This window comes from Haemorhous mexicanus, chromosome 1, assembly GCF_027477595.1.
Source record: "Haemorhous mexicanus isolate bHaeMex1 chromosome 1, bHaeMex1.pri, whole genome shotgun sequence".
NCBI lineage: Eukaryota > Metazoa > Chordata > Aves > Passeriformes > Fringillidae > Haemorhous > Haemorhous mexicanus.
Genome location: NC_082341.1, coordinates 115,509,190 through 115,527,982, shown reverse-complemented (window position 1 = coordinate 115,527,982; position 18,793 = coordinate 115,509,190). Strand labels below are relative to the sequence as shown.

At 39.7% G+C, this 18,793-nt stretch overlaps 1 protein-coding gene across 2 annotated transcripts in view; it reads right to left on the bottom strand.

Annotated features, from left to right (window-relative positions):
* Positions 1-5,154: 5,154 nt before the first annotated feature.
* The window catches only part of ASXL3 (ASXL transcriptional regulator 3), a 126,753-nt gene continuing 113,114 nt past the window's right edge, over positions 5,155-18,793 (bottom strand). For both annotated transcript variants that reach the window (XM_059860071.1, XM_059860062.1), the window contains 2 exons: positions 16,193-18,134; positions 5,155-13,839 (listed from right to left, as the gene is read on the bottom strand). In XM_059860071.1, the coding sequence (XP_059716054.1) occupies positions 10,159-13,839; positions 16,193-18,134 (5,623 nt within the window). In that variant the 3' untranslated portion in view covers positions 5,155-10,158. The remainder of the gene's footprint in view (positions 13,840-16,192; positions 18,135-18,793) is intronic.

Here is an 18,793-nt window from a genome sequence, read left to right as displayed (position 1 = left end):
GTTCCGAGCAGAAGACTTGGCTTGATGGCTTACTGAGGGCCCTTCAAATGGAGCTTTCCTGTGATAGCATGGTCCTCTTTTTCTGAATTTGCAGATGATACCTACCTAAGAAATACTGCAAGCTTCTTGAGACATAAAACTGGATTTTAAAATGATTTGGACAAGTTCAAGTTATGGTTTAAAAGCTTAAGATATCACTAAGTACCGATAAACAGAATACTCTATACTTAGAAATAATTCTTCAAATACAGTATGGGGAAGAAGAAGTTAAAAGCAGCTTTACTGAAAAGGATGCAGGGAGTTATTGGGCCCAACCTGAACCCAAGTCAAACAGGTCATTGACAAACCCAACACTGATCTGGGACACAGGGTACAATTTTAGCCTCTAGGGTGTGCAGACCAGACCCACCTTTCTGCTCGGCCTCATGCTGAGATAATGCATTCACTCTGGGCATCTGAAAACAGAAAGAATCTGAACTAACTGGAGGGAGTCCACAGAAGATCAGTGAAAATATTAGGAGTTTTGAAAACATGACCTATCAAGAAAGGCTGATTATCAGGATTATTTAAGTTAAACAATGGAAAAGCAAGAGAGAAAAATGAACAGCCTAGATATCTAATAGACTGCTGGAAAGAGTCTAAGAAGAAGTTATTTTCCATGCCTGTGAAGAGTAGATAAGACTGAATGGGCTTAAGCAGCAGCAAGGAAGATCTGGGTTAAACATTAGGATAAGCCCTCTAATTAAGTGTAAGAACAGTGAAGCACTGAAACAAACTGCCCTTGAGTGAAGGCTGTGCTGGGTGGGTGAAGCAGACCTTCATCACCAGCACCACCCTCAGCAGAGTGACACTACTGAGGAGTACCAGAGGCAAACTGGCCTTTGGATTTCTGGCAATCCTATTTCTTAGGTTCTAAGTTATGTGAATAAAATCAGCCTTCTTTTTGCAGAAGAAGAAATTCTGTAAGACTTAATCCTTATTTAAATGTACTTCATAGCCCACTTTTCTAATGCTTTGCTCTGCTCCAGTTGTCCTTAATCTTTTTATTTTTGTAACTGTGTCACAATCATCAGATGCCAGAGAGAAGAATCCCTTGTGACCGACACCTCACATGTATTTCTTTCTATTCCTCACAAGAGTGATTTAATTTTCTGCCCAAGGTTCTCTAAATCCTTTTTTATTAAGTATTCGAGGTCCACTGGCACCATTGTACATATAATTCCTCTTTGCTGTCACCTCCACACTTCATAAAGGTCTTGACATTATTTCTCAAAAAGTTTAGAAGATGCAGAATGGAGAAGGTACCTTCCCCAAATCCAGTAATACTCTTCAAATTCCCTTGAATCCCATGGCTATTTTCACTACCCTTTCACTTGATTTTGAAGGAACTGAAAAGACAAAAGATTTCCTTTCCAACTTAGAGTAATTCTTTCTAGGCAACGTGATGTACTTATCTGAAATAGGTGACACTGAATGTATTTCTGGATTACTTTTTGAGCTGTCCTACACAACAGAGAACATAATTAAGACTTGTGTGGCAGTGCAAGCAAGTAATTTTATAACCAGGAAACTAATGCTCTGAAATTCCTATTTTAGAAAATCTAAAAAAAGCCCATCAATTTGAATAATGTTGATCATATAGTAACTTAAATTTTATAACCAGAAAAATACCTTCAAACATAGTTTTTAAGAAATTAGCCATGAATTTTCATAATTTTATCCTATCAACTAGATGTGGACCTGTTTTTCCTTAAATATTTCAATTTTTCTCTGAATTTAGAGCTACAAAAGTTGTTCTTAATGCTTGCAATTCTGCAGATACTAAAAAATTAAAATCATTGGCAGGATCACTTGCTCCAAAAATGCAACTAGGATTTTTTTTCTCTAGTCTCATGCTATCTCATTATCTATGCTTCCTTCCTGTGACAGACTGGGCTGACACTGAGTTGGAGTGGATAATCTTAGAGATATTTTCCAACCTCAAAAATTCCATGATTTTATCTTTGTTGGCTCTGTTTTCCTAAAATTCTGAGGACACTTTGGACTTGCTGAACTGTAAATGCTCACTTCTGGATGGAAACTGGGATGATCGTCTGCTCTGAGTCCTTCAGAGCAGCTCCTGCTCACTCTCGTTAAAAAAAATTGAGGCGTGGACATTTTCACTCAATAATCTAAAGGAAGTCAAGGAACGTCAGTTACTGCATTTCCACAGCTGCTTCCATTATTTTTCCCAAAGACTCCATCTTATTCTGCACAATGTAGAGGTAAATGAGTGAAGATTGAGGCACTGCATACAAGTCTCTCCACCACTGTCCAGATTTACTCCTTTAAATACCAGAAATGTATGCGGCAGTAGCAAAGATTCTGCACAACAGATGTTGGGTTGAAAATTCTCAATCAGGGGGAATGAAAAAGTGATTTGCTGAATGGATCTGAGCAGTTGGGAATCAGAAGCAAATAAGACTACAGCAAGGACCAATATTTAAAAGACCCCTCACATCTTTCCCTTTATATTGATATCAATAGTAATTTATTTTCTCAAGATAGCAATGATTCCTTATTAATAGAAGCCAACTATCCAGTATAATCAGCATATTTCCAAATCTGTGTTTTTCCTATGTGGGATATTAAACTATTCTCTGTCCTGCTGCCAGATGCATAAGGATGCCAGATATATTTGAAAAAAGCTTTCAGTTTTTTGTTGGAAAGACATGGAGATAAAACTGATGGATGAAATAATGAGGACAAAAGACACAGAACACAAAGGTGACCTGTACATAGAAACTCACATTTATCCAAAGTCATCAGCTTCCAAAAATACAATCTAGATATTTTGCCCCCATGACTATGTGAAACAACTGTTAATATCATCACTGACAGTGAATCAAGAGGCATCTCCCAAGCTCTGAGCACAAACCTTCAATAATACTTAAAAGAAAGTGCCTGACTTTTTACTGAGATACAAGCTTCTCTTGTCAGTGCCTTTTATGTATTTGCAGAGTGCCAATGTCCAGGTCCCTGAATTATCTCAATGAATGTGGCTTTATTTCTATGTCAAGCTCAGTTTCTATAAAAACCCAGCCATACAAATAATGTACTCTGCCTCCACAAGCAATTACCAGCAGGTAACACGTGACTATCTACCTTCCTCAGCATGGAAAGCTGTCTCCAAGGTGGTGGTGCTCCAAGATATTTTAAGTGAATAGGTTTAGATTAGATTTAGGTAGATTTGGATTAGATATTAACAAGAAATTCTCTACTTTGAAAGTTGTGGGATTGCCCAGAAAAGCTGTGGATGCCCTGTTCCTGTAAGTGTTCAAGGTCAGGCTGATGGGGCTTTGTGCAACCTGGTCTAGTGGAAGGTGTCCCTGCCCATGGCAAGCAAGTTGGAACTAGATGGTCTTTAAGATTCCTTCCAACCTAAACCATTCCATTCCATGCTTGATGTTCCTTCCACTGCAAGCCTGCCATCAAGCAAAGGCCAGGCTTGGTAACAGCACACCAAGCTGTGCTAATACCTTCATATTATATTCTGTGGAGCACTTCCAATACAAAGAGCTTTGTTCTGCCACTCTTCATCCACGAGTGACAAAGGAAACTGCAGGGCGGGGGGAAAAAAAAAAAAAGCTGTGTCTCTGGCCTGGGGAAGAATTTTTTCCAGTATATCATTACTTCAATTCCAGACTGCACAACTCAGACAGTGCCAAGAGCAGGAAAGGATGATGTGAGCTTCAGGGCGTAATTTCTACTGAAAGCCAAGTTCCAGGACTGGGGAGGGGGAAGGAAGGCTTGTTTTCACTACAGCTGAAGCTCTGCACGGAAGGAAGACGAACCTAGAAACCCTCTGTATTCGCAGCAGGCTTTCTCCGCGCTGTGCACTCTTGCCGGGGGACAGGAATGCTCGGAGACCACAGCAGCCTGTTTTGTCCTGATGCCATCTGCTGGCTGAACCGCCAGGGTAAGGCTGGGCTCGCTGACATAAAAGCTATCACAAGGCTTCACCTCGCAACACTTGCAAGGTCCTTAAAAAAGCCCTCAGAAAAACCGAATACTTATTTTTTAAAGATGGAATGAAAATGGACAAAATTATTTTACAGGCTTAAAATTAAGGAAAGGAAAAACGTTAATATTTAGCTAGTGCAGCTTTAACAAAATTATTTAAACTACAATGCTTGGACAAAAAATGAAATAATTTTTCAAAAGCTGTTACTGCCAGAAAAAGAGCTGGTCCCTGCTTTGGCACAGGCCCATGAAAAAATAACCAATTCTAACCAGAACAAACTAAGTTAAATTATCTCTATCACAGTAGATGTTCAGGGGGTTTGCTAGATGGGTATTGCATATGAAAAAAAGATCACTGAATTGTAAATTACAGAGGTTGATATTGCCTTCTTTCTGCATTTGGACAGATTTTGGCAGACAGGGCTGTCATCTGCTGCTAACAAGACCCTCAGATGGTATCACATCTGAAATACTGACAGGAGGCTAGAAAAAAGATGGTGTTTAGGATATTTGTGAGCAAGCTTGTGAAAAAGCTGCTTGTTGTTCATCCTGCAACATTTTGCACCCTCACCATCAGTACTCAAAGCCCTCTTTGCAGATTAACATGATGAAAATGTTGTGGTTTTATACATTTAATATAATGGCTACTGAATTTCCATCTCAGAAAGGCCTCCCAGACCTGAGGAAATACCTGCTCTGAGGAATGTAACTTGGACTGGTTGCCTTTCATGCACCATGGACATTTAATTTTTTTCTGCTGTGGGGATGGGAAATCAGGGAAGTGCATCCTGGGATGGTTGCTGTTGTGAAGGATGTTCTGGACGGGGTTGCAGGCAGAGGCAAAGCACTAAAATACACCCAGCATAAACTACCTGAGGTAAGATAATCACTTTCATCCACAAACTATTCTACCTAAACAACTTAGTACACAACACCTAGTTTCATTTTACCAGTGTAAGGTGATTAATGCTCGAATTATATCAGAATTCATTCAAACTGTCCCTTACATCATTGTAACTGAAAAATCCTTTACAAAGGGCTGACTTCTCTCTCCCATTTCTAGTTCATCAACCTGTACATACAACGGACGTGCACAAGGAGGATCTCCTGCCTAAGGCACTGAACATAAAATAAATAAACAAATGACAAATATTATTTTATCTCTTTATTTTTTTCCAGAATATTTTAATATTGAAGCCCAAGTTGTTATTTTCAAGGGACAGGGAAGGGGGAAAGGAAAGGGAGGAAAGTTATGAAGACAAATTATTTTATTTAATTTATGGTTTTGTGAATGGTCATTTCTGTAGGCAACAAAAGGTTGTTTTCTTAAAAAAAATAATAAAACAAACAGCACCATTAAAGAAAGCATGATCCCTGAATTCTAAACAAAACACTGTCTTGAAACACAAAAAATTGCTAAAATGCTTGTTTCACCCAGTCTGGTGGGGTAACAAAGCAAAGCATAACAGCATTAAACTGTAGCAATCTTGCTGAAACCAACTACACCCCCTTCTGAAAATTCAGAGAACCACTTTCCGAGCTTGTCCTGTGGGGATAACATTTTCTTTGGTAGAGGACTGAAGGAGGGTATTTACTTCACTGAATGCAGATAGAAAAAGTATCTATGCACGTTAGGGATCTCCCCAATAAATCTGTATTTCTCATGCATGTTAGGTATGAGTGGATTTCACATTGCTGTTATACTGCAGGAGTAATACTGCCCAATAAAGGCATAGAATGGCTAATGTTGAACAGATGTAAACATTCAGAATACTGACAAAAAAAAAAAAATTACATACACACAAAAAACCCTGTACTGAAAATGTGAACCGAGTTAAGTTTCCATAAAGCAGAAAAAATATTTTACAGCAGTACAAGAGAATTATGGCAACAAAGTAAAGCACTTTTCTTGTAACATTCATGAACAGTACAAATACAACAAAGTTATTCTACGGACTAAATTATTCTTTAACTATCAAATATAGTACAAAGCGAAATATTATGTGCTATAAAAGAAGCAGCTCCTTAAATTAGACTAAAAAATGCTTTTTTTTTCTTTTCGTTGGTTTTACAGTGACAAAGCATGATGACCGAAGACAACAGGATTTCAAAGATTCAGAAACATTTAGCCACACAGGTCCATGATAAAGCCACTGAATATTTCGCTGCTTCCCCCCCAGTGCTCTGCAGAGCCACAAAGATGAGCCCTGCGCTGCTGCCAGGAGACTGCAGAAGCCATTCAGTGTTCAGAGCAGGGCCCTTCATGTGCGTCAGCTAAAATGATCCCTTTGGGTGACACTTCTCAGCTCATCTCGAGTGTTTATCCTGGTACTTCACCACACCTTGGAGAAACTGCTAAACCAGAGGCTACAATAACGATTCTGAAATTGTGCGTGTGTTCATAAGGGGAAGGGGGTGCAGCATAAGGTAATTTTACTTCAGAAATTGCATTATAAAGCACCATATGCACCAGCTTAAAAACTGTGCAAGGAATTGCAGGGCCCTGAAAAACCATCTGCACGTTCTGTAGCTTACCCTGACAACATGCACCACCCTCAAGAAGAAAGTCTATAGTACAGAGAATATACCTTTTGCTTTATGGCTCAACCTTTATTTTTGTCTTTTTAAATGCTATTTCATGTACTAGATCTCAGCAGATAAATAAAATGCAAACAGGGAGCATCCAGTTCACCATTTCTTAATTATTTTTTTAACATTATTTCAAAGGGAGTTTCTGCTTGGAAAATTATTTCGGAACAGAAACACGCAAACACACTCACTGCAAATGCCCTAACGTTATCTGCATATCTCACAGGTATGCAATCAAAACAACAAAGAGGGAGGAAAGAAAAAAGCGTTTCTCCCTCTCACCCAAAAGTGCTGCTCCAGGGGTAGGAGTAGGGGGACAATTTTTGAGATTTAAAAAAAAAAAAAAAAAGGTAAATTATACATGCTGGACATTGGGACACATACGTACGTACACACAAACACAGAGCAGTGTGTTCTTAAGCAATTCTTCCACCACTTTTCAGTGCATAAACTATTAACAACCCACGGTGCAAATGGCATGGTCATCAGAAAACACAATGACACTGAGCCTGAAACCTGAACAATGAAACAACAAACACAAAAGGAGTAATTCAAAATTAATGTCTAAATGTGACTGTGGTCTTACCAAAGGCCTAGGGTTACTCTCCCCCAGGCATTTGTGTGATACCTAAATCCACGAAAGGTTTTCAGTCACGCTAGGATTCAATCAGGCTCTCACATCACCGTGGTTGCTTTTGAGTATTTTCATACCCTAAACCTAATCTGTAACAACACTTCACCACTGTTGCTAACTAATTGCTTGAATTTATTCCTGGTGCATCTCCAATGACTCCAAAAAGAAAGGAGTGGAACTGCACTATGGAAGAGTTTGGTCAGTTGTGTAATGTAACATAGCACCATCCAGTCTAATGCCATTTAAAATACATTTTATCATGACCTCACACATGCAAGTTGCAATCCTGATACAAAAGCGACAACATGACATGAATGAGTGACCTACCACATTAGTCACACTCTTACCCTTCAAACAAAGGAAAACTATGCTGTGGCCGGAATTTATTTCTGTATTATGTCAGTCAATACAAGAACTATTTCAAGATGCAAGTACAAACAAATATTGACTTATGTGCTGTGGACAGGAAAACCTGAGCTAGAAATAAAGATTCCCAGCAGGCTTATATAAACATAGGTAAATAGAAGTCTTAAGACTGGTTGCTCTCTCTTTTTTTTTTTTTTTTAAATAGAAGATCCTAGCTCTACCAAGTATAAATACAATGCAATACAATTCCAATACAAAGGCTCCTCAACTATGAATCTGATATACATTAACTGACTACACTCATGCTTACTCATGAGTATTGCCCAGTTGCTCTTTCACCAGCAGCTGGCATAGCAGTGGATGCTAATTTTCACTTGCTTACTTTTAGGTTTTTGCTTGGCTGGCTTATTTTCCTACCAGAAGACCTGAAAGTGCTGAGAAGCCGTTCCTTAGTTCACATGTCATATTAAGGAGCACTTTTGTATAGAAAAAAAAAAGTATTATTGTATCAGCAACAAATTTGTTAGTTATTACAAATGGCCTTTGTACCACACAGTGTCAAAAATAATATTGATATGTTGCTAATTACAATAAAAGAGAACATCAAGGTGCACCATAGAGCTTCCTATGACAGGAATGTATGTTGTAGATATTCCAGCTCACTTTTAAGACAACAAACGGCATTAATCATGTTTGTGAAAATGGTCCCGCAAGAAAATAAATATGGTTCCTTCCTTCAGCAGAACCTCACTAATATGCCCTTGAGTCAGGGAGACTGATTACAGCTGATGAAAAGCACACAAAGATCAGACAAAAAAAGTATGCTCTGAAATACAGCATACTTTTAATTTCTTAAATGTAGCTCTATCGTTCACATTAGTACTTCAGAATGCAACAGTTCACTGCACAATGAAACCAAGCAGTCTTACATCTCACACATTCTTACTACACTGCTCTCTTAAAACTGTGCAAGGAAAATCAGTTTTCTTGGGCGGGCTGTAAGGTCTTTGGATTAGTGAGGTTCTGCTGTGATGGTAAAAAAAAACCTGTTTCTCTTGATGCTGACATTTGGGCAGACCCAACCACATATTGGCAGGTGACTTGAACTCCACATGTTGTGTTCTTGAAGTGGGAATAAAGAAAAACCCAAGGTGTTTTCATCTCCCCAGCAACTGCATGTGCTTTATCCCTTTATAATATTTTCCTTTTAGGTGAATAGGACTCCAAAATCATTGTTTCTCCTTTCTGCTGTTATGGTGGCTAGCACATCTGGAATGCAGCTATAGTCCTGAATGTAAATACAGTACTGGATAACTACTGAAGGTTACTTTAAAGATGCAGTATCCCTTTTAAAAATACACTTTGCTTCCAAATTTCTAAAACGGGTCTGACTTTCTTTGAGAGAAAAAAAGTCAGTGTTGTAAGTACTTCTAAGAATTACTTTAAATGGCAAAACTCTCAGATGTTATTTAAATAGAGTAACTCACATAAGAGGAAAAAGAAATTATAAGCTAACATTCAACCAATATGCAATTAAAATCTTTCCTTATTCATTCATCAGAAGAATGCATCATTTTTAGACCACAAAAAGACTACAACCTCGAGATCCAATGACCTATGTCTGACCTTACTTTTATATATATTTGGAACTGACAAACCTAGTGGACAGATTAGAGAGACAAATACAAATAAAGACCATTTGAGTGAGAAACAGGAAGAGAAAAGAGATTTCTAATCTCCAGCAGAGAAGCTACCTTCTTCAGACTCTACAGAAGCCAATGTGTTTCCAGTGCTGGTCCCGCTAACTCACCACAAATCTTTCTCAAGGAATCAACAAAGAAGAGATGATGAGTAAGATTTGAGTTCCACAGTCCCTGGAACATAAGGAAACTTCTCTAGCCATCTAAATTCCTCTTTTAAATTTCTTTTGTTAGGTGAAGTGACTATATTCTAGCCCTAGATAGTGAAAGTCAATTGAAGAAAACAATCTTGTCAGCAGAAAGACTGCAAACTCACTTAGAATCTACAATGGTCGGCACCCCACACCTTGCCACTACCCCGCTCACACCAGCTGCTATTCAGTGTGTTATTCATTCTGCATAGTTACTCCACTTCTTACAGTGCTATTCTTCCACTGATCTTTAACCTGCAGCTCATATCAAATATCAAACAGTGGAGAAAAAATGTGCTGCACTTTGTGCAAATAAATAGAAGCTATGAATTACATGCATTAATGCATTTTTCTTTTTCTTTTTAGCACAGCAAGAGCTCATAGATGCCTCAGTAACAAGGCTATCTTTTTTTTAAACTACTTCTACAGGTCTCCTCTTCTTCCCAGAAAATGGCACTGAGGCAGAATAACTAAGTTCTGAAAGTACCACATAAGAGAAAAAAAAAAAACAACAAACCAAACCAAAACAACAAGAACAAAAAAATAAAAAAACAGTTTAAAAAAATAATCAATCCACTAATTGCAAACCATTAGTGGCCTAAGCTGTTCTAATTTCTCTGTTCCTTTGTCCTGCTCTCCCACATTTATAAGGGATACTGCATCTTTGACTGAGCTCCTACCGCACCACCAGACAAGCTACACACAGTTTGGAAGGCCCTATGCAGTCATCATGACAGAAGGCTCCGCAGCCTTTGCACACGATCATGGCTTTCAGCCTGCAGGAGCATTTCAGTTCCAGCTCGTCGGCGTTGCTGCTGTCAGCAAATTTCTGAACCGGGATCTGCGCGTTCTGGTTAGACAGGCCTGTGGCAGTGTTTGAACCACTTCCTAAAATCCCAATCGATTTCTCAATTGCAGACGCTGCCCTTTTGAAACTTGTGCTACCAAAGTGTATTGTTGGATAATTTCCACAGAGCTGCTGCTGCTGCTGCTGCTGCTGTGGGTGCTGCGTCTGTATTTTCTGAGCAGCAAGTTGGGTAAAAGGCTTCTGTGGCTCAGAAAGTAAATAGGAAGAGAAATCTGCATTTTTTAATGCAAACGCTTTTAACTGTTCTTTCACTTCGTTCTGATCATAGGAAGCTTGTTTCATGCCCAGTTCGCAGCTGCTGCTTAAACCTTCCTCAAAAGAAATAGGTTCAGATTTTATATTGCTACAGATGCTTGCTGGCTGAGGCCAACTAAGTCTTTTAGTGGTTTCCATAGTAACTGTCGGTTGTTTTTGATCAGAGGGGACTTCGGCATTTGGGTGAGGAGGGGGAGGAGGTGGAAGGGGCGGAGGGGGAGCAGGGGGATGCGTTAATGTTTTACTCTGCAGAGTTTGAGAGGCACTGGCAATGTCATCACCTTCCTTAATTTGAATATTAGGGGAAAACACACTTCCTAGCCTCAGCTGGTGAGCTGCTGTAGAAATATTCACGTCCCCCAAACCCTTCTGTTCCAGGTGTCTGCTAAAAGCAAATGAGTTGCAGCCAGGTGGGCCTTTTGAAGTAGTTTGCAACAAAGCTGCCGTAGGAATGGGGCCTCTTGCAGCCATGGACATTTGGTAAAAATGCTGTCTATGTGAGGTACTGGCTTCTGCGTGAAAGCTGCCATTTTTATCAATGTGAAATAAGCTCTGCTGGAAACTGCATGAAGGCAACGGTCTCTTCTGCTGCTTGATCTCTGGGCTGTGAGCGATCCGGCTCTGAACGGCGTGTTTGTTAAGCCACTCCTGCTTAAATGGCTGTCCGTGCCCTAGCTGATTCATGCTGGAACTAATTACACAAGGAGCCACTTTAACATCTGTGTCCATTGACACCTTCCCAGGCTCACATTTAATTTGAGCATGTTCCCCTACAGTCCTGGCCATCCTCTTTTTCGGATGGTTTTCACGCTTTCTGATTTGTAGCGGGGCTATGCTGCCTGCTGTAAATCCTTTACCATCTGGATTAGGAGAGTTGGAAGCATGTTCAACAATATTTCTCTCAGCCACTACTGTTTTACATACTGAGGTAGTTTGCAAAGGCAAGGGAAGCCGGCTAATTTCTAGTTTGGCTCCTGATCTGGGCTGCGGCAGCACTTTTTCTAAAGGCAGATTGCCTTGCAGTAACTGTGTCACTAAGGGATTGTTGGCCTCCACTGAGGACAAGCGACAGCTAGAGCCCCCAGCACTTGTAACTCTCTTTAGGGTTTCTGTTGTCAGGGACAGGGAGTCTTCCATGGAGTCCGTGATGGATGTCTTGGAGGTCTGCGGTGGCTGCACACTCGTGGCTATTTCTGCAGTCTGGGCAGGCATTTCAGGTCCTGTAAAATCCTCGGTGTCCATCCTGAAGCACTTGTCAGTCTCATTAGTTTCCAGTTTAACAGGAACAGCAATGCTTGTCAAAAGACTCCTGGATTGCAGTTCTGACATTTGTGTGTAACTGGAAGGTTCGCTTTTGACATTTTTCAAGCAGTTTTGCTCTGCATATTCCTTATGCTTACCAGAGGTAAGATGGCTGACCACTGGCTGGTCTGTATTCATTGCCTCCTCATCACGCCAACAGATTCTATTGTTAGTGTTGTACTGATTGGCACAGGCAGCATTGGCCTCATTTTTCAGTGCTGAAGGACCTCTTAGTTGCTCAGCAAAGCCTTGGCTGGTAGTAACCACCTCAATTAATTTATCTTGAGGAGCAAGAGGCACTTCTCGAAGACTTGAACAACCTGCCTGCAAGTTTTTGCTGTCTTGCTTTGCTGTAATGGTGACAAAGCTGGAACTGTGCTCAAGGTTTTCATTGGCAACCACTTCAGGCCTGCTTATGACAGACACCTGAGGACAAGCTATACTTTGTAAGGCAGCTTCTGTCCTTACGGGTCTGCTCTGCAGGTCAATGCTGTTCTCTACGTTTTCAATGGAGGAAGAAAGTGACAGACTGGAATTCTGGTTCGTAGTGTGGTCAACAATGACTTTACAAGGTATAGACCTATTCATGGCAGTTTGTGTAAAGCTCAGTGGATGAGATTTGCCAGAGAGATCCATCCGGTTTCTTGCTCCAGAGCTTTTTTCTAAGAGATCAGCATTCAATTTAGTAGCATTATCATAGGAGCTTATTGTCACCATGTTACCAGTAAACATTGAGATAGGTGGCCTTGCAACAGAATCTGCTGCTGCAAGGGCCTCACTGCAACTTAAAGCTGACCTGACGGTAGTGTGGATGGAGACAGTGCTCTGCTCGCTACACCTGGTTATGGCTATCTTATCAGAAGGAAATCTGTTGGTAGCCCCCACTGGGGGAATCAGTACAGAACTACCAGAGAGATGATTTGGCAAGTTACTTGCAATAGATGAAGCTGGCACAGTGGCATAATGACTGGAGACAGCGTTATTCACATTGCTACTGGGTACTGGCAACCTTTTGTCATCGATGGAGTTTGATAAGACTGTGTTGTCTACGGAGACTGGTACATTACTGTTATCAATACATTTTGGTCCAACAGTTATGCATGGAGTATCAGCCCCTTGGATGGTTTTCAGCATATTTATATTACAGGCTGAAATTGCTGTGTTTGCGCTGTCAACAGACATTAACACAGAGGATTTATCAACAGAACTTGCAAAAGAAAGTTCTTTAATTGCTCCAGACATAGCAGTGCTGCAAACACACACAGAGACTGAACTTTTATTATAAAGCACTGGCACACTGTTACTTTCAGTAGAGGTAGATGAAATAATTTTCTCACAAAATTGTGGCACAGGTATATTTTCATCAGAACTGTGCACAGATATCTCAGTAGCAGTTTCTGGTAATGTAGCTGTGTTAAGGGACTGCTGCAATAAAGTGGTGGTCTCACGGTGATGAGAAGACTTGTTGCTAGGGGACCTGCAGTTAGGATTAACTATAATGACACCAGTAGAACCTTCAATCTTCGTGTCAGTAGTCGTTGGTATTTCCAGAGATGAGGTACTACTTTCCTTTGAGCTGAACTGTGACTTTGATTCTTTATTAGTCTGGAGTAAATGAGCTCTGGCTTGATGCTTTGCAAATAGCTTGGCCTTTGTTTGCTCCTTGATGTGTGCCAGTGTTCTTGTCTTCCCACCTTCGCATGGGGTCCCCATTGCACCAGAGACTATGCTGGCAGCTGCTGCCACGGCTGCTGCAGCTGCAGCTTCTCTTTGGGCTCTTGCTTGCTGAGCTCTTGCTTTGATATCTGCCAGAGTTCTAGCCCCAGTGTTTCTCCCACTGCTGACTGATGTACTTGGGGAAACTCGAGGTTCTGGTTTAGAAACAGGCTGGCTCTTGATGATAAAAGGTGGTCCAATTTTTGAAAGCTGAATCTAAAGGGAGAAAAAGAAAAAAAACCCCAGTAAATTTTAATGAGATCATCAACTCACTAAAATAACCAGCTGTCTCTTTAAGGGTCAGAGAAAGGTAATGAAAGGAATTACTGTTCAATGCAGGTGGACAAAAACCTGCTAAAACTTAATGATATTTATGCTTCAATATTTTATATCATCCTCCAGCGTGAATAACTGACACCTGCATTAGCCTACTCACACTGATCCTTCTGACAGGAAGAAAGATTGAACTGGATGACAACATGATGCTTATCAGATACAATTTGTCAGACCTGTTTTATATTCAGTGCATCTACCTGAGATGATCAGCAAGCAACTCATTCAGTGATACTGGACAAGAACCTGCAAGCAATCCCTTCCTGCAAACATGTGAAAAAGTAACGATCATGTAGTGCCCTTCTCCTTGGTCACCAGTGATTAAGCCTGTGCTTTGCTTATAAACCAGACAACAAATCTTGCCATTAGACAGGACGTAGTGGTATCTCCACTGAGCCTGTTTTCCAACTTCCACGGTGGAGGATTTAAGAGGTGTAAAAGAAGTAAATCACTAAAGGATATGCCTTTTCTTTCCTCACTTGCATTTTTAAGATACTTGCTTTAGTACATCCCTGGACAACTCTTACATTACTGCACTTCAAAAATTAAATCCTCAAGGCTATAAATAGTAAACCCACAAATATTAAAAATTTAAATACCTAGCACTGTAAGCAAAATAATAACCTGTAAAATCACTGCAATTAATAGGATGTTTCCAATTAGGCATACAGTTTTTCAGGATTAAGAATCCTGGAACCATTTTGTAACTCATACACTCTCTCAGGATACCCCAAGGTTAGGAAAAAAATTTAATTTCTTAAAATGGACATATTTCTACTGGCTGTCTCTAGACTTAGTGGTTAATACTATGACTTATCTTCTGAAAGGAACTGAGTAGAAATCTAGGTAGTATTTGTAGAAAAAGTAGTCCTAAGATATGATGGGAAGTGACAGCCATACAAGAGGATGACTTAGAAGAACTGGGGTTCTTTTTTCCTCCTTTAATTACAATTTATAGGGGTTTGTTGGTGAGATGATTCAAGAGCCAAATTTTTTTTACACAAAAAGCATACTAGAATTGACTGCCCACAATTCTTCAAAACATTTTGCTTTCAGTTTCAGCAGCAACTCTTTTCAGTTTCCACTTTGCCAAAACTCCTAGAGCTCTAAGTACTTGGTTGTTTTTTTATTATTATTATAGTAATGACCTTTATTCCCTAGTGATCTATTTCCTTTATGCTTAGAGAGTTATTAGAATTTATTAGGCTAGATAGAACCTTCCAAATATGAAAGAATATCACTAAACTAAGAACAGAGCTAACTTCCAATTGCATCACTGCTCTTAAAAATAAATTATCTGAAATATGCTTCTGCACTAGTGATTAAAGCCTATTAGTCTATTTGCCCTCCCGGCCATATTAACAATGTTCAGTGACTGCAAAAGTTAAAAATAAATGCAGAAAAGGGCATTTCTGAATAATCAGGAATTAGTATTGCAAAGTCAATGGCTTAAATACAGTAAATTGGATCTTAAACTTGGCTGATGTCATCAAGTACGAAATTAAAAGGCCCAAAACACTGAGCCTATATATAACTGAATCTACAGAACTCTGTAATGAAAAAAAACCTTTTTAACTGAAATATACTTTCTTACATAGCAGAATAATACACACATAAGTGTTTGCTTAGGTGGTGTATTTTTTTGCCCTTTGCTTTGCCATTAAAAAGGTATCTATATATATATAAATCAGACACTTCCCCCCACTAGGTCTGTTTCCAGTTAATTCTACAGGGAAATCCTATATTTCAGCCTACCCCAAGCCTTGGGCTTACAAAAGGATCTTCAACTATTCTGGCTCTTGGTTCTCTTGCTGGATTAAGGTGCTGGTTGTTTTTCTAAGTGCTGGTTATGATAACATTTATTAGTCATGCTTGTTGGAGAAGACATCCACAGAAGAACAAGAACAAAATACAGATTGGAACAAGCACAAAATTAGAAAAACAAGTGCTGCATGTGACTGATGGGGAAGATCTTGAATTGGATTAAACCAATGGATCCTGGAGAGCTCTGCCACAAAATCAATCTTTTAGCAAAGACCCCTACTGAACAACTGTAGATATATCTGTATCAGAAGTAATTTGGCATGGTGGAAATGTAACAATAAAGCAAAACCATCAGTACTAACAACCCTTATACATCCCCAAAAATATACTATGTACTGTGCCTGTATGCAGTTCGTAGAGGGACATAATAAACATTTTGTTTCCAAGCCGCCCTGTTTATTCATTACTTTACCTTAAGGGGTGGAACTCGGGGCTCCTCTCTAGGTGGCTGTTCTTTATCAGATGGACTTGTTGATGAAGCACTACGACTAGGCAAATCATCATCTATTCTAGCTCTCTTCTCTTTACAGATTCCAAAACCGTGCTGTTCTGCTGTTTTCCTCTTTGGGATCTCTGGGTCTCTACTTTCATTTCTTGCTTCTGGTGATTTTGTGGGTTCTAAAGACTTGGAAGAATGGGAACTCTCTAGACGACTTTGGGTGCTGCCTGTGAGCTTGTGAGATTTACTTCTGCACACTTCAGAGAACGCAGCTTTCTCTAGAGATGAGGTATATAGTTTATCATGTGGCTTTGATGGAAGCAATTCGATATTTTTGCCAAGTGATCCTTCTGATAAGAGAGACACCTCTGAGGGCAAGAGTGTACCTTTCTTGTCACCTCTTTGCTGAACACTGTGATTTTTATTTTTGATCACCTCTGGAGGGGTGTGTTCTGGGATGGATGCAATGTAGGATTTCTCAATTTCAGAATGTGTCTTACATGGCTGATGACTGAGGTTTTTGCTTTGGGACTCTTCCAATACTGAAGTATCAGGCATAACTGTTAGTGGACCAACTTTCATATTTTCAGAGGCACTCTGAAGTTGTTTTGGCTGAACAAGATTCTCTTCTTGAACCACCTTAGGAATGACAGAGCTTTCTTCTTTCAGAGTGGGAAGAGAATCTTCCAACAAACATGGTGATTTCCTTTGTTGCAGAGTAAGTCTTTCATTGCTTGGGGAATTAGAAACTGGAGATATCTCTGATGGAAGAGGCAAACTATTTGCCACAAATGTTTCAGAAGTTAAAAGAACAGAAGATACTGAAGATGTTTCTGATGTTAAAGGCAAATCAGACATTGGAGAGGTTTCTGATGTTAAAGGTAAATTAGAAGCTGGTGATGCCTCTGACGTTAAAGGTAAATTTGACATCAAAGATGCTTCTGAGGTTACAGGTGAGGTGGACATCGGAGAGATTTCCGACATTAAGGGTGTGTTCAAGTTTTCATCACTGGCCTTTTGCTGAATATCACCTTCAATATTTTCAGAACTGGACACTTCAGATGAGCAAGCTGTTTCAAGAGATGCTGGAGTACAGGGTTCCTCCGAAGTCGACTGAGTGTCTCCTCCAGGAGAGGCAATACAAACTTCTGGACTTCCAGAGGAAAAGGAAGTTTCAGAAATACAAGCATTCTCAGACAACTGTTCCTCAGGGTCGCTCTGAAGCTCCATATCCACTGCAATGCCTCCACCAGTGAACAAGGAGCCTTCCAGAGCAGCACTTTGCATTTCTGGCACAATTAGCTCTTTTGCAGACTCAGAATCCTTCTCAGCTGTACCGCTGACAGAGTTTGTAGATGAAGCTGATCGTGCTGGTGATATGCAATCCTCCAGCTGATCTATCACAACTGACATTTCCTCCTGAGGGCATTCTGACTTCAACTCTACTTTAATTTCAATGCGAGATACGGTATCAGTTACATCATTCATCATGACACAGGACTCAGTGCTGTCTGCAAGCTGTACTGCCTCTGTTTCCTCATTTGTGCCGGCTGGACTTACAGACTCCTCAGAAAACTCATGCTCTGGTTTATGGTTCTCCTCCTGGCATTCGCAAATACTTGTCTCGACCTCTTCAGCAATTTCCTCCTGAATTACTGATTCTTCAGGTATCAGTATATCCTCAGAATCTGCTGTTAGATCCTTGACAGGAACCTGTTCCATACTACAATGAGATGGACTATAATCTGTCTCTGGTAAAGGTTGAACTTTAGCACCTTTCTCCTCTTGATCCTCAAAGGTTGCTTGCTTAGAAGGACCAGGTGTGCCAGAAGATCTGCACAAAGAATTACTTTCATCTTCATCATTGTTCTGCACTGCAGTGAGCTTCTTTGATTCTCCTCTTGACATTCCCAACCTAAAGAAAAACAGAAATTAAAATAGGTATTTCCATCACATTAAGGACAAGGGAATAGGCTGACCTTTCTCACCCACGTCTTTTATTTCCAAACAATACAAATTTTCAAGTTTAAAATAATGGCTTGCTTAAGTGGTGGCTAATTAATTTATATACAGTTTTATATATTTTGGAAACCTAACTACTGAGATTTCCTTAGAAGTGTTAAAAGCCATGAATATTTTTAATATAAGAAATCTCTCTGTCTACATTCCTGCTTTTGGTTGGGTTTTTTTTGTTTTTGTTTTTTTTTTTAAATACCAGCACAATATTGCAACATTGGTATAGCATCCATTGCAGAAGAAATGCACAATTGCATCATCTTCTAGTGGGAACAGTTGTAAAGGAAATCTCTTTTTGCCTCCTTCACCTGCTTTTAGGATCAACATAGCCAGCAATATGAAAGAAGTTTAACATTCTTAAGGAGCTAAAAGATATACATTTACAACCTATGCATTCATTCTCAGGGATGAATTGCAAAGGAACCATGTATACTATGCATGATTCTGAAGATTTTCTTATCTTTGATTCTGAAAATACTAGTTAAAATAAAGTTCTATTACTTCAGCAGAATTAAAACATCAAAAAAAGACCCAAAACAAAACTAAAGCTAAGAGAAG